This window comes from Larus michahellis, chromosome 1, assembly GCF_964199755.1.
Source record: "Larus michahellis chromosome 1, bLarMic1.1, whole genome shotgun sequence".
NCBI classification, from domain to species: domain Eukaryota; kingdom Metazoa; phylum Chordata; class Aves; order Charadriiformes; family Laridae; genus Larus; species Larus michahellis.
In genome coordinates this window covers 42,766,277-42,780,414 of record NC_133896.1, presented here as the reverse complement: position 1 = coordinate 42,780,414, position 14,138 = coordinate 42,766,277, and the positions used below count along the sequence as shown (strand labels likewise).

Sequence of the window (14,138 nt, the reverse complement as noted above, 5' to 3'; positions counted from 1 at the left end):
CAAACAGGTAGAGGGCAACAAGCACGCACCAAGGATAGAGGGAACATGACAGGTAAGGAGAGTACACCTGACAGAGAAAGGGGAAAACAACAACAGCAACAACAACAAAAAGAAAGAAGCAAACAAACAAACAAACGGAAGAATCAAGAGCCCAACAGCCTGCTGACTTGCATTTCAACCACAGGTTTATTTTTCCTTCAGTAATAATAGATGTTAAACTGGAACAGCAGCTGCTTTGTTACATACCTTCAGATGAAGTCCTGAACGCCAGGGGCTGTCCCTTTCCCTGCCAAAACCTATGTTCAGTCACTCAGGCAAAAGTGTCATTAAGGGAAATAGCTGTGCCTGATACTGACAATTCTAGAAGGCATCAAGGAATTTAATATTAAAAAAATTATGGGTTTTGCACACTGCAAAGCCTACTGAGAGAAATTTATGACATCTAAACACACTACAAAAAAGAATTAAAAAAACCCCCACACCATAAAACCCTACAAATAATTATAATGTTCTAAGGTTCACTTTACTAACAACAGAGTATACTGAAAATTTAAAAAAAAAAAAAACAAACAAGCTCTATCAACTTTTTCTTCTCTTCTAGCAAAAAAGCTTTGCTGAAAATATACAGCATAACTAAGTTAGTTTGTAAGTACAGACATACTTGTATTCAAATCAAAATGGATATGCACATGCATGCCAGTAACCAACTGTGAAAAAAAGGAAGTTTGCACTAAAAAGAAAATGCAAACCCTTTCCAGAGTTCTTCCCTGCCTTTACATTCTTTTGTACCTCAGCACTGGAGAAAAGGTAATAGCCGTACCTAAGCATTAAAAAATAAAAATGAAACCTCTCCCAGCAGTATTCTTTTATTGGAACACAGCATGAATGCACTCTGACACTTTGGTTTCAAAGCATAGTCTTCCATTCTGGTACAATACTCAGACTCAAGAGACTCACATTTAAGGGTTGCCTGCATTATGAAACTGATATGACTAGCTAAGGTGACCTCAGCAATATACCTTGACCAGCAGGAGTAGGGAAGTGATCGTGCCTCTGTACTCGGCACTGGTGAGGCCTCACCTCGAGTGCTGTGTTCAGTTCTGGGCCCCTCTGTACAAGAGGGACATTGAAGCACTGGAGCGTGTCCAGAGGAGAGCTACCAGGCTGGTGAGGGGTCTGGAGACCAGGTCATATGAGGAGAGGCTGAGGGAGCTGGGCATGTTTAGCTTGGAGAAGAGGAGGCTGAGGGGAGACCTCATTGGCCTCTACAGGTACCTGAAAGGAGGTTGGAGAGAGGTGGGTGTTGGCCTCTTCTCCCAAGTAAATAATGACAGGACCAGAAGAAATGGTCTGAAGTTGCGGCAGGGGAGGTTTACATTAGATATTAGGAAGAATTACTTTACTGAAAGAGTGGTCAGGCACTGGAACAGCCTGCCCAGGGAGGTGGTTGAGTCACCATCCCTAGAGGTGTTCAAGAAACGTCTAGATTTGGCACTTCAGGGCATGCTCCAGTGGCAGAGATTGTTGTGGGGTTTTTTGTGTGTGTATGGTTGGACTCGATGATTTCAAAGGTCCTTTCCAACCATGAAGATTCTATGATTCTAATTCCACAGGTTTTCTTCCACATGCATTTCCTTTAGTAAGCATGCAAAAAATCCTAGAAAACTCATTTGTAGAAGCAAGGCTTTAAACTTTTCTGTGCATTGTTTCTGCATTTGTACCAAGTTTTGTTCACCCTTTCCCATTTTTTTGTTTTTCTATTCAGAGTGCATATTTAGTATTTCCTTTATCCAGGAAAACAAGATCTGGTTTAATTTGGGACTATTAGTTGTTCATAATCAGTCAATGATTTCACTAGATGTTACTATTCAGAAGCTAAAAGCTACAATACCAGGCAGGGTTGTCCTCTCATACATTGCTTAAGGCTAGACCTATCTAGAATGAGTTTAAAAGGTTATTAACTCTGCTTTATAAGCAAGCATGCAACAGTCTCACAAGACTTCTTGCTTTAGCATATACAAGATGTAGTCATAAGAAGGTCTTTATATCCCTCCCACAAAGGCACACTGCAGTACAGTCCTTCAGTGGTTTATTTCTTCTGACACAGCAGCAGATGCTTCTCCATCCAATTTCAACTATTAAGAGTTCCAGGGGAATTAGAGAAGCAAATAGGTAGGACTTTCATCCATGACACACAGATGTAACAGGACTCGTAATGCTTTACTTGTACTGCAAGAATGCAGAGATAAACAGGAAGATGCAGAGTCCTTGACCTGAGTTTAGGATCCAGTTAAAGGCTCAAGGTAACAATACAGAATGATTTAGAGAAACTAGCCCAACACAAAATGTGGTAAAAACAAGAACAAAAGTCTTCACAACTACTTTGTAAGCACAGCAGTGCCTTTCACTTAACCTTAAAGTAGAATTATCAAAGCAGGAAAAAGTGCCTTTAGTTATATCCATATCAAAACTGCTCTAGTCATATTTTAGTCTTTCAGACAATCAACTTGAGTCCAGAACAGAGTAAGGCGGAGGTTCGGATTATTTTTACTTACCCTTCCCAACATTTTGAGAGGAATCCTGGCTATATGTTTTTTTGTAGTCTATGTCGTATACAGCCTGTTCAGAGCAGAAAAGAATCCCATGGGAAGTTCAAAACTCAAGGGAAGGGAGACAAGGAAATCAGTATTTACCCTGAATGCAGATTTTGATACAGGATGACCCACAAGATTTAAAGAAATACTTAAGAAAAGTCAGCAGGCAGGATAGTTGACCTATAATGCACTCATGAGAGCATCCCTATTTCAAAGATCAGATTTCAAACCACAAAAACCTCAAAGGGCCTTTTCAAAGGCATTGATCTTCATGAAGGTGGGTGATAAAAATCCCAAAACAATGTCACAGATCACCTAGAGCCTCCATTCAGATTCTCCACTCTACACCACTTCTCAAGCTTGTGCTCCTTCTTAGAAAAGACAGGCCATGGTTGCACAGTATTTCAGGAGCCCAACCCTTTCCTAATGTGCATTTCATCCTCAAAGTGCAGCAGATATTCCCAGATGATGATTTCAAGACAAAAGCAGCCAAATAAATATTATTCTGTAACACTTTAAAAAAAAAATCACAGTAAGAGCAGAAAAATACTAAATAACAATTACAGTGATTTCTTTGTTTTTGTAATGCCACTGCAGAGAGACAAAAAAGAAAGCCATGTGATTTTATTTACTAGTTTATCTATTTATTATCACCTAAATTGTTCTTCGTCCTGAGGCTAATAAGAGGTTTCTTTGAAAAGCTAAGACCAACAGCAATCAAAATACAGGATTTATGGTAGAAAGCTTCTAGCTTTTTTTTTTCTTTTATACTTGACAAATGAAAGCCTTACAGATAGTTTGTAACCATCAAGGTAACCTAAAGCAAACTGTATAGTCATGAAATATTACTTCCGTGAATTTCACTGTTTTCTGCTTTTAGCCACTGTATCTTATTCCAAATTACATAAGACCATTTGAGACAAGATGCTTAAAGCTACCTTTGCATATGTACTATCATAGTTGGTAGAAACGGGAAATTGTGTCTTCAGTAGCACGTGAAGACCTAGGCCAGTAAGTAATAGTATTACTGTTTTGGCGAAAAAGTAACCAACCCAAGTGAAAAGCTTCTTTCTTCCTCTCACTACTCTGTAGTGCATATCAAAAATCATTTTGTATATGTACACACAAAATAGTATTCATTTCAGCTATCTGATTACGCAAAAATCTGCCAGCCCAAACAACTGCGAAGCAGCTGAGCTCCTTCCAACCAGGAAGCAATGACATCCTGGTGCAACTTTTACCTGGTATTCTTAAGCAAGTTTTACTCAGTTACCAAGCATGCATTAACACCAACAGCTTAAATTTAACACTGAGTGGAAAGAAAAGGAACCAGCTAAGAAACCAAGACATTACTGAAATACAGCACTATATAATAATAAATTCTTCTTAAGAAGAGAATGAATTAATCAGTATTTAATTTCCCAGATGTTTTGGGGAAGCAATGGGTCAAAATACTGCTCTGAAATTGAGACTTTGTTGCAGATAATGGCTTAGGGAAGGCAAAGCAAAAGAAAAAGCATAAAAAAGAAATATATGCTATCTTATTTACATCATAGTTCTCTAATAGGGGGAAAAAATACCGTAAATATGCAGCCAAGGGCATGAATTTATGAATTATTAAATATGGGGTTTGTATTTCATAAAATGATATTTAATACCATTTATTGAGCCTGCGAAGATTTTTTTTTTTTTTTAATTTGAACAACTGCACTAGCATTGAGTGCACGGAAGAATTTCAGAACGCGAGGGGAGTCAGGTGGTGGGGCCCCAGGGAGGTTTGACAAGTGGGAGAAATAATTCAAGTCTTTCTAGCATAAATTTTGAAACAGAAAACTCATGGCGTACGGAGGGAAACAGTTTAAGAGAAAGAGGGAGGTAATATGTGACAGGCTGCTGTAGCAAAGAATTTGGAAAGCAACTGTAGTTTTATTCCCACAGCCCATTTCTCCTTATCAGATGGGTGGGTTCTTCCTATCTCTGCCTAATTCAAAGGTGTCGAAGAAAAAACAATAGCAAAACAAGAAGAGAACAACCCTTTCTCCCCAGCCCTCAAGACCCCTCACTATCCCCTTGCCTTGCTGTTTTTGATTAAAACACTGAATATATGTCCTGAAAAAAAATCAAAACTGTCAGCTGTTATGACATAAGGCATAATAATGAACATTGAGCTTAATGAGTCCCTGACTCTTCACCAGATCTTCAGACCTCCAGTTGTTTGGAAAGCATCCCCTGACAGAGACACAGATGGGCAGATGGACAAAAACGCACAGAACATACATATATATGTATATATGTGTAGGAAGGACTGGGGTGGTGAGAGGGGGAGGGAGAGAAAGCTCAGTTGAATGACCTCAGAGGGTAAAATAAAAGCAGGATGGAAGAAAACAACTTTTTTGTTGAGATAACAAGCAACATCATCCAGATTCTAGGTCCTCAAATGAAAACGAGCTATTAAATAAGAACACTAACAACCCTGGTCTACCCAATATTTCATGCTATTATTTTTAAAAACAGTTGTTGGGTGACTACAGCATTAGTCATAAAAATGAGAACTGAGATGTGAAAATGGGGAGCACAGACAGTAGCAGTATGAGCATGTTTGCAAGAACAAATTGTGCTCCTGACCCAACTGCCTCATGATGGCAACATCTGATTTTCCCAAAATGTTGTTCTGTGCTCTGAATTTTAACTAAGACGAAGCAGGCAGGGATGGAGGAACAGTGTGATGTACATGTTGATTACTCCTATTTCATTTGTCCCTTCTAAACCTTCTCTTTTCATTTGATTTTTAAAGGATTGCATACCAAGACTGCCTGATGCTTTTGACGGTAAACTACTGTTTTACCCTGTCAGGCAAAAAACTGACTGATTATTGGACATTTAGTTAAACTCCAAATGACTACCAGGGAGACCAGCAAAACATCTAACAGTAGACAGGGCTTGTTTGATATTTCTGCTTATTAATTATATTTAGTTATTGCCCAGTAATAGAGTCTTGGTGTATGTTTAAAATCCCTTGGAGTTCAGTGGCTCATCTGCCTCCAAAAAGAAAGATTGAAAGAAATGATGCAATTTGTTCTGAAAGCAACTGAGATCCCTGCACTTTCTCATATTTAACTTTAAAGCATATATTTGGGGTGGTGGTGATGCAGTACTAAAAAATTCCCTTCAGTTTCACTTGGTTTGCATCAGCTTCTAAACAGAAGGACCAAGGCCCTTGATTGACAGTCTTTCAAAGAAAATGTGATGAAAAACTATCCCTGTGACCATAGCAAGCATTCTGGGTGTGCAGAACTCCAAGCCCCGTGCCAGTGATGTAAGCAGAGGTGCAAAGGTTCCTCTTTTGGAAACTAGCAATTCTGCAAGAATATCATTACTACCATATTCTGCAAGATGGATTTCAAATCTAGGCACACATCTTTTGGTGTGAGTCAGGATAGAGACTCAGTGGGCTTGCCTGAAACACCCTAGACATTGTGGAACAGAAAGCAGTAAATTAGTTGGCAGACAAAGCACATCTGCCAAACCTTTAAGGGACCAAGTACTATTGTTACTAGGAAGCATTTTGTACATTACTATAGTTCTGAAACAATTTTATAGGTTTACACAAGGTCAAGTACACAAATGATACTTGAGGGTATTGCAGCCTGTGTTATTTGCCTGCGCGTTGTCTCACACACATCCGTACACCCACAGTGAAGCACACTCTCAGGCTCCCACCCCTAGTCTCCAGACTTTAATAAGGCCACAGCTGCAGCATCATTCAAAGGTTTGGCTTTGCCTGCCTGCAGCAAGCAGGTGTTCTTCCAAGATACCACGTAACCTGGATAGTCTGTCAAAGAAATGGCCCCAATGGGACTTCCTTGTAGGGGAAAGCATTAAAATTAAGTGACTGGAGTAGTTGGGAAATTTTTGATATTTATTTTACAGATTTGACTAGCATAAACCATGCATGTGGCAGCCAATTACAAATTTTTATGTTGATTTTGAAAACAGAAGAACCCTGCCGAATGATGAAATACAGATAGATAAAGCAGTCTTTTCAGTTTTTTAAAATGGTTATTTGCAGCAAGTTGCCTATAGAAACCTGTTATTCAAACTTCTAGTTCATAGCTTTCTCTACGATTTACCATGTACTAAAATCATGAACCTACACACCATACTGTAAAACAGCGATATATGCATTTGCTACTTACTGGCATTTATGTCATAAAGCCTTGAATATTATCATGCTTTTTAAGTAAGAAATTACAGCACACTGTGGGAATGGCAAATAGATGCAGAAGCACAGCATTTAACCTGAAATCTCTACATAGACGGAGTGGTATATCTGGCACATCCAGGAAGGATGCCCTTTGGATGGACATACCATGGACACATGGTCCTCAAGCAGATAAAGCTGATGGACATCCCAGAACTACCCATTCCAGCTCATTATCAATTTTCCGAGGCTTTGCACCGAGCTAAAAGAATTTGTAGAGGGAAGTCCTATACCTGTTTTCTGCTGGAGGTCGAATTTATTGATTACAGTGATCTTTCTAAAAGTCTTTTTCCTCTCTGCACTCCTTTCTCTTAGCCTGCCTCCCTCCTTTCCTCAACACTTCAGCCACAGAAATTGGAATACTGCTTCCACACAGCTACCAAAAGCTCTCATTTTGTACTCGAGGGCCAAACAGTCGAGTACCAGCCCAGAGTCACCTGCCAGTCCCACAGACACAAACAGACTAGTGCCAAAAATCAATAAAACTGTCATCGCATCTTGGAGCTGCAGAAAGGCTAAAGAGCTTGATAGTTCTGCAGCCATAAAATGAGTATGCATCTGTTTAGAATGCAGCTGATAGCATTTGATGGGTTTTGAGATAAGGAGTATGTCTGAGTGTCCTATGGACATGATAGTTCATATGTTAACAACATAAAAATTATATGAACATAATTGTCCAGGCACAAATCCAGATCATAGGAAAGTAACTATATAGCATGTACTATCCTATGAAATGATTAGAAAAGTGAAATGCCAAAGCACAGTCTGTGTTTTTAAAACTACCTGAGAAGTTTTATATCCTTAATTAATATTTGATCCATTTGATTTTTTTTTCATAAATTCCCCATGCAGAAAACAGTCCAGTGACAATACATTCTTCAGCAACGCAACAGTTGAGTCTTCCCACAACACAATATTTTTCATTTATTTATAGAACATGAGCTATCCAAGAGATTCTGCTTGATTTCTGCCTGGTCTAATATAGGTAGAGCACTGTTAAGACATCCACGTCAGCCAGTAAGTCAGCCAGTATTTCCTCAAGCTGTCCATTTTTATTTCACTCATTTCTATCTAACATATTTCAAAATTTGCTTTATAACCAATGCAGCATAAAGAGATAGCCCAATTACTACTACTTCTTGTGCTTCCCCATTACCTTTAAAGCCTTATTTTATTCAAACATTAGCCTTCTATAATGAACTCAATACTAGCATACCAATGATGTTAAATTACTAGTAAGGATTCCTGAATGTAATGAAAATTAACCAGACTTCTGTTTATTATCATCACATTTATTTCTTCAGCATCAACCATGCCACAGGAGCACAGACTTTTAGCAGCGACAGAGCCTTCAGTAGCTGTTGCATAGTTCTACAGCTGGATCAAACATCCACAGGCTGGCTCAAAGAAAACGTTTGACCTTGAGGTACAACAGATCCTCTTTGAAACAAACTTTCTCCTCCTAAGCAATCTGAAGAGTCAGACTCTAGAAGTGAATCTGCAGGTATTAGACATGAAGGGGAAAAAAATCCTTTTGAAATAGGAGGGGGGTTGGGGGAAGAGGGGACTCAAGCATACTCAATTCCACATCAGATAATAACAGTTCAGAAAACAGTTCACCGGATGGTGAGATTAATGCCAATATTTCTCAGCTTTTCTTTTGTGCCACAGAAAGGTGGGAATTATGAGTTGCAGAAATTCCTATGCTCTAAACCATTTATCTCCTATCATACACCTCTGTGTCTTTTCCATTTCAAAAAACCTGCTCAAAGGCTGAATATATTTTCCCAATAATTTAATCACATGTGTTATCATGGTATATTTCCTGCAATTTAAAAGGCTATTGTCTGTGACCGAGTGGCTTAGATTAACACATACAAATCTCAGAGGCACTAAAATGAAGTATTTGATTTTGTAGGTCTTAAAATTGTTTCATTTATGTTGCCCATAAATTCCCCCAATTTGGGTTTACCCCAAACAAGATCAAAATTATTTAAAATATTAGCCAGCAGCTTTCATACCAAAATTCAGAAAAAAAAAAAAGCAACCCAGCAGCACTGTTTATAATAAGCCTGTGTAATAATAAAGTACATAACCTGCACTCTAATACATGATTTGGACATTAACAGCCCCATTGAACCTATGCAGTAATTCAAAGAGGCCAGTAAATCTCATTTTAAGGCCTAGTATATGAAGAACAGTACAGCCACAAAACGCTCCACCAGAATTCACACTTTCTGCTGGCGAACCCAGGCACGCCAGGAAGAACATGTCCCAAGTCTGTCATCCCTCAGTTAGCATAAAGTGCATTAACCTGATGTTAAACCTTATGTCACACACCGTGCCTGGTTCAACAGCAATGTGACTGATGCCCACACCCGAGCCAGATCAGACATACACAGGTAAGTGAGACAGCGTTGCATGGAGCCACGATCAAAGCTCAGGGAATTCTGGCTTCATCAGACACAGCCAACACAAGGAGGGTGTTTATGGCCAACTCTATTTTGGAAAGGCCGCATCAGCGCAGAGAAATTGCTGATAGATTAATAGGAAATAAATCTGAGACACAGAAACATCTCAGAACTGCCTGAGGGTTGAGTGAGTCTTGTTTCTGCCGAACAGTTCTGAAAAATCTGCAAAGCCTGTTAGGTATCACTGGTGGAGATTTTATTTATGTGCAGATATTACCACATATGGTAAGAAAAGTTTGAGAGAGAGTTAAATAACAAAGCAGGTTAAGGAATGCGATAAAGAAGGCTTTGTAGGGTTTTTCAGAACATTTTTGCTGAACTTGAGTTTGAGGAATTCCTCCTAATCTAACAAAAAAATATTACAGAATTTTGAACTTCTAATAAACTGGAGAATAAAAAAACCGCCTTTGTTCAGAAAAATCTATGAATGTAATAACAAAAGACCAATAAAACATGGGAAAATAGAAAAAGGTCCTGAAGATGTTAAAAAGCATCAAATTCAAGTTTATGAAATAAGCATCAGAAAAATTTCCAGACCATAGTACGAGTAAGTAAAGCAGACAGTAAAATAGACTGCCTTTTGAGACAGTCTGTTGCAGAAGTGGGATTTCCAAAAGGATTTTCTGTATTGTGGAAGAGTGAGCTTAAACTGCCTTGGGCACCGAATGATGAAACTTGAGCGACAACAACAGATCATCAAAAAAACAAATTATACAGAAGTACTGGTAGTATACAATAGGAAGGGTCAATCCACCCACTGTAAAGGATGAAGATCTCAAACAGTATCAGGCTGATGTCAGATACTTACTTTGTTTCAGCATGTCTCTGCCATGAACTCAGCCTTGCTAGTGAGTAAAGGTTTTGCCAAACAATTTGCTAGATAAATTCAGGGAGCTTTTGACACAAAATTACCAGGCAATCAATCAGTATTAGAAGGAAAATTACTAGACAATGAAGAAGTTGAGTCCTGTAACAGCAGTTCACTGTACTGCAATAGTGTGTGAGCACAGCAGACTGCTATATTCTCAAAAGCACGTTAATTTCCAGTTTACTAAAAATCAAAGAGTCTGCAAGTGGTTCAAATATATTAAGTATAATTAAAAATAATCTTACCTTCTTTTGATCTTCTAGTTTATGACTTACTGGATTCCTTCCATGTTTGTTCATCTCTGAAGATAAATCCATCACATTCACTCCTTGCCCTTCAAAACGAAATTGGTTCAGCAATACAGCAAACTAATCCAAAAAACAGGGGCTACAAACACAGAGGCATGGTAGTTTTTTCCATCACACACCATCTCTGAACATCAGTGACTTGGAGAAATGACTAAGAAACCAATCGATCGAGCTGAGGAAAACTTCGCAGTTCACTCTTGGGACTTTCCAAACCACCATAGCATTTTAAAAAGCTGATGCTTAAGAAAAATATTCATCCGCTACTTTTAAATCCAACTGCTATCTGTGTCTTTCTTCACAGATTTCCATTTTACAGAAGGTTACATCCTGACTGTGAACCTGTTGAGGAAAAAAAAAAAAAAAAATCAAGATTGATTTGCAATTTGCTGTCACTTTTTGTAACTGATTATCTGTCTTGCTCAGGTGTGCAGGTTGTTGTTTTTTTTTTTCTATTTGTCTCGGTGTGTGGTTTGTGTTTTTTTATTTTTAATTATTTTTTTTTAAAGGAACTAATACTGTTTTGTGATTTAATACTTGGCAGGATGAACCTACGCATGATGCCACTTGTCCCCCCTCTACGTCACACTGGGCACGCAGAGTATTCACTGAGAACAGCTAGTGAATTCCAGCTACAGACATCAAGGAAAAGTTCAAGGAAAAAGAAGAGCAAAGACTATTTGACTAAAGGCAGCATAGATGAAATTTTTTTATCTTTATCACGTACTTCCTACTCAGTGCCTTCAAAAAGTAGTAACCAGTATAATGTTGACAGGGTCAGACAGTGAAAACCTGCAGTCAAAATACTAAGTCCTAGCCAATATGACAACCTAAAGAAAAAAAAGAACACCTCGCCCAAAAACTTATCTTGAAGGCAGGGGGGAACAAAACGAAATAAAACCCCTGCAAACAAGATTTGTTACCAGAAAGTTGAAGTTCTACTAAAAGGTATAGAAAAAGCCAGTGTCTCTTCTGTCATTTTTGACAATAAAATCATAGAACATTCATGCCTTCAGTGTAATTGAAAGACAATTGTGCTTAAACTGAATTAACTGAGTAGAGGAAGCCCACGTAAAAAAAATAATTTGAATGCCATTTTAATTAATTTTAAATGCATATTGTTCACAACGTGCCTTCACTAATGCACATGGAAAAAGAAATATGTCTAGATAGTATATTGAATGGTACACGTTAGGTCATGCACTCTGTGTCCAATAAAATGACATTGAAAAGGTTATTTTCTCTAAAGAAAATAAATAAATCCAAAATTCAGTGGAGTCATTACTGAACTATCAGCTTAAACTGTCTTTTAATCAGACCTCAGGTGCAAGTGTTACTCTAGTGTAAATGATTTATACTTAGGCCAAGAATTATAAATCTGATGGCTGAATTTTGCTTCCAAAGAAATCCATATTTAGGCATCTATGTTTTGGGGTTTTTTCCCCGAAGGTGCCTAAAGCTAAGGTTCAGAAACAAAGACCGAACTGACAGTCAAGTCTGACACCTGTTCCTAGGAGGATCTGAATTAACCTTCTGCATTTGCAATGGAGGCCACTTACGTTTTTTAATAGAAGCCCTTACTAGGCTCATGCGATGCCGAACAACTCTTACTGCTTAGTTTTTGGATTGGTTGTTGATGGTATCTTGGATTTCTCTGAGTATTCTCACATTTGCATTTTTTCACCCAGAACTTAAAGGCAAAAGATGTTGTGGTCCATGGAGAGTTCTCCTTTTTTGATAACATTGAACTAAAAACAAACAAACAAAACCTGAGGATGCCTAGTCCTACTACTAAAATAGCAAGCTTTATTTTTGTGATCCAGTTATAAACAGGAGAAAAACTTAAGCTGTTACGACATGTAGGGTGAGTCCACATGCGCGAGATAAACCCAGTGAGACAACATCAAGGGCTCGATATTGATACAAAGAAATACTGACAGCATGTTACCCTATGAGATACAGAATCTTCTTCAGTCCAAAGGGTGTTCCAACAAGGAATAAAATTGTAGTTATTCTCAACACTACAATGTGAGGCACATATTACTTATCCCTATTTATCTTTACATACATTTGACTGTGATATTAACAAAGGATTGATCAGGCAATAAGGACAAGTCTGTTCCAAAAATAACTAGAAGCAAACAGAAGATGCATCTGCATGGTGAAGTCATAGGAATATAACCAATAGTACGTGAAGCTGCTACATGAGAGAACGCACACCCAGATAGAAGCTTTAGCTATCAAACACAGCTTTAGCCTGATACACGTCACCTAGGCATATAACCAATTCCATTGGCTAGTCTAACTTTTGAGAATCACCTCCTCCTGCAAATGACGCAGGTAAGCATTATATTACAAAAGCACTCACCAAAGACTCAAATGCTCGGACAGCATTTTTCTATTCATTATTTTTTCTCACCCCGTTTCCACAGAGGCTGAGATGCAGCAGGACAGAGACAGACATCGTTCTCAGGCACCGGCTGCTCCCGCCCCTGCCCAGAGCCTCGCAGGCACAACCTCTGATTCTCCTGTTTGGCAGTTTCAGGGATCCACAAAATTCTCAAGTCCGTAATGCCAGGATGCAGAAGAAAGATGAAACATGAGGTATCGCTGTAGCGATCAACATCTGGATTTACACTTGTAACAATTCTAAAGCTTAGATAAGTCAAAACCAAGCTGTTAAAAAACAGCAGTTTCCCTGGTTCGTTTCATGGTCAGATGTAATGTAAATTATATTACACCCCACGCCTGGCAATTATGCTATACTAGGCAATTAAGCTATTCGGTGGAACTGTATGGTGTTTTCAAGCCAAAGTTGGACAGAATGCAAATAATTTTGTTTGGACTGCCCTCATTACTTTTAACATGCAAAGCACAGGGTGGCAATTCTTGCCATTCCATTCAGCACATTGTTCCAAGGTCTTCAGCCTTTTCAACATAAACAGCTGTAATTAAATGCTCTTGACTGGCAATTTTTTTTATTTATTTTTTAACAGTGGCACCCAATTTATTATTCACCCTTTTTACAGTGATATTTAACATACATGCAATCATAGCATAAAATACCCAGAGTCCTAGAGATTCTATTGATCGCACACTAAATAACATAGATTTTACTAAGTCATCTACAAATATAAAAGGCAAGGTGAATTAGAGCTTTTTTACAATTTTATTCCCTTAACAGACACGTAACAGTCATTCATTAATAATCTCCAATCATTTAAAGATACTCATAATAAAATAGTCTGGCAGATTAAGCATTTAGCACTGCAAACACAGGCCCAAAGGAAGTGAGCAAGCTATCCAGGCTAGGACCATTCCTAGATTTTCTTGTTAAACAACAAAACAACAGAACAACAAAAGGAGGAAAATATTTTGCAGGAGTATTTCTGACTAGGAGTTTCTGCATTGCTCCTCAAGAAAAGCACTACGGAAGGCATTGACAGTAATTAAGCTTCTGGGTTAGGTACACCTACTACTTGCCTAAATTCAGGTAGACTTAATTCAGGTGAAGCATGCCTGAAAGAACTTGTTGTTTTAGTTCACTATGAGCTACAGGTTACTCCTAGACTAGTGGGGAACAACCCCAGATTATATTCTGAGAATTAACCAAAGCCATGACTTCTATACTACCCTTAT

At 38.4% G+C, this 14,138-nt stretch overlaps 1 protein-coding gene across 11 annotated transcripts in view; it reads right to left on the bottom strand.

Moving 5' to 3' along the window:
• Positions 1–14,138, bottom strand: part of NAV3 (neuron navigator 3) — a 565,631-nt gene that overhangs the window by 410,560 nt on the left and 140,933 nt on the right. For all 11 annotated transcript variants that reach the window (XM_074573833.1, XM_074573778.1, XM_074573817.1 and 8 more), the window contains one exon: positions 10,440–10,841. In XM_074573833.1, coding sequence (XP_074429934.1) covers positions 10,440–10,511 — 72 coding nt within the window. In that variant the 5' untranslated portion in view covers positions 10,512–10,841. The remainder of the gene's footprint in view (positions 1–10,439; positions 10,842–14,138) is intronic.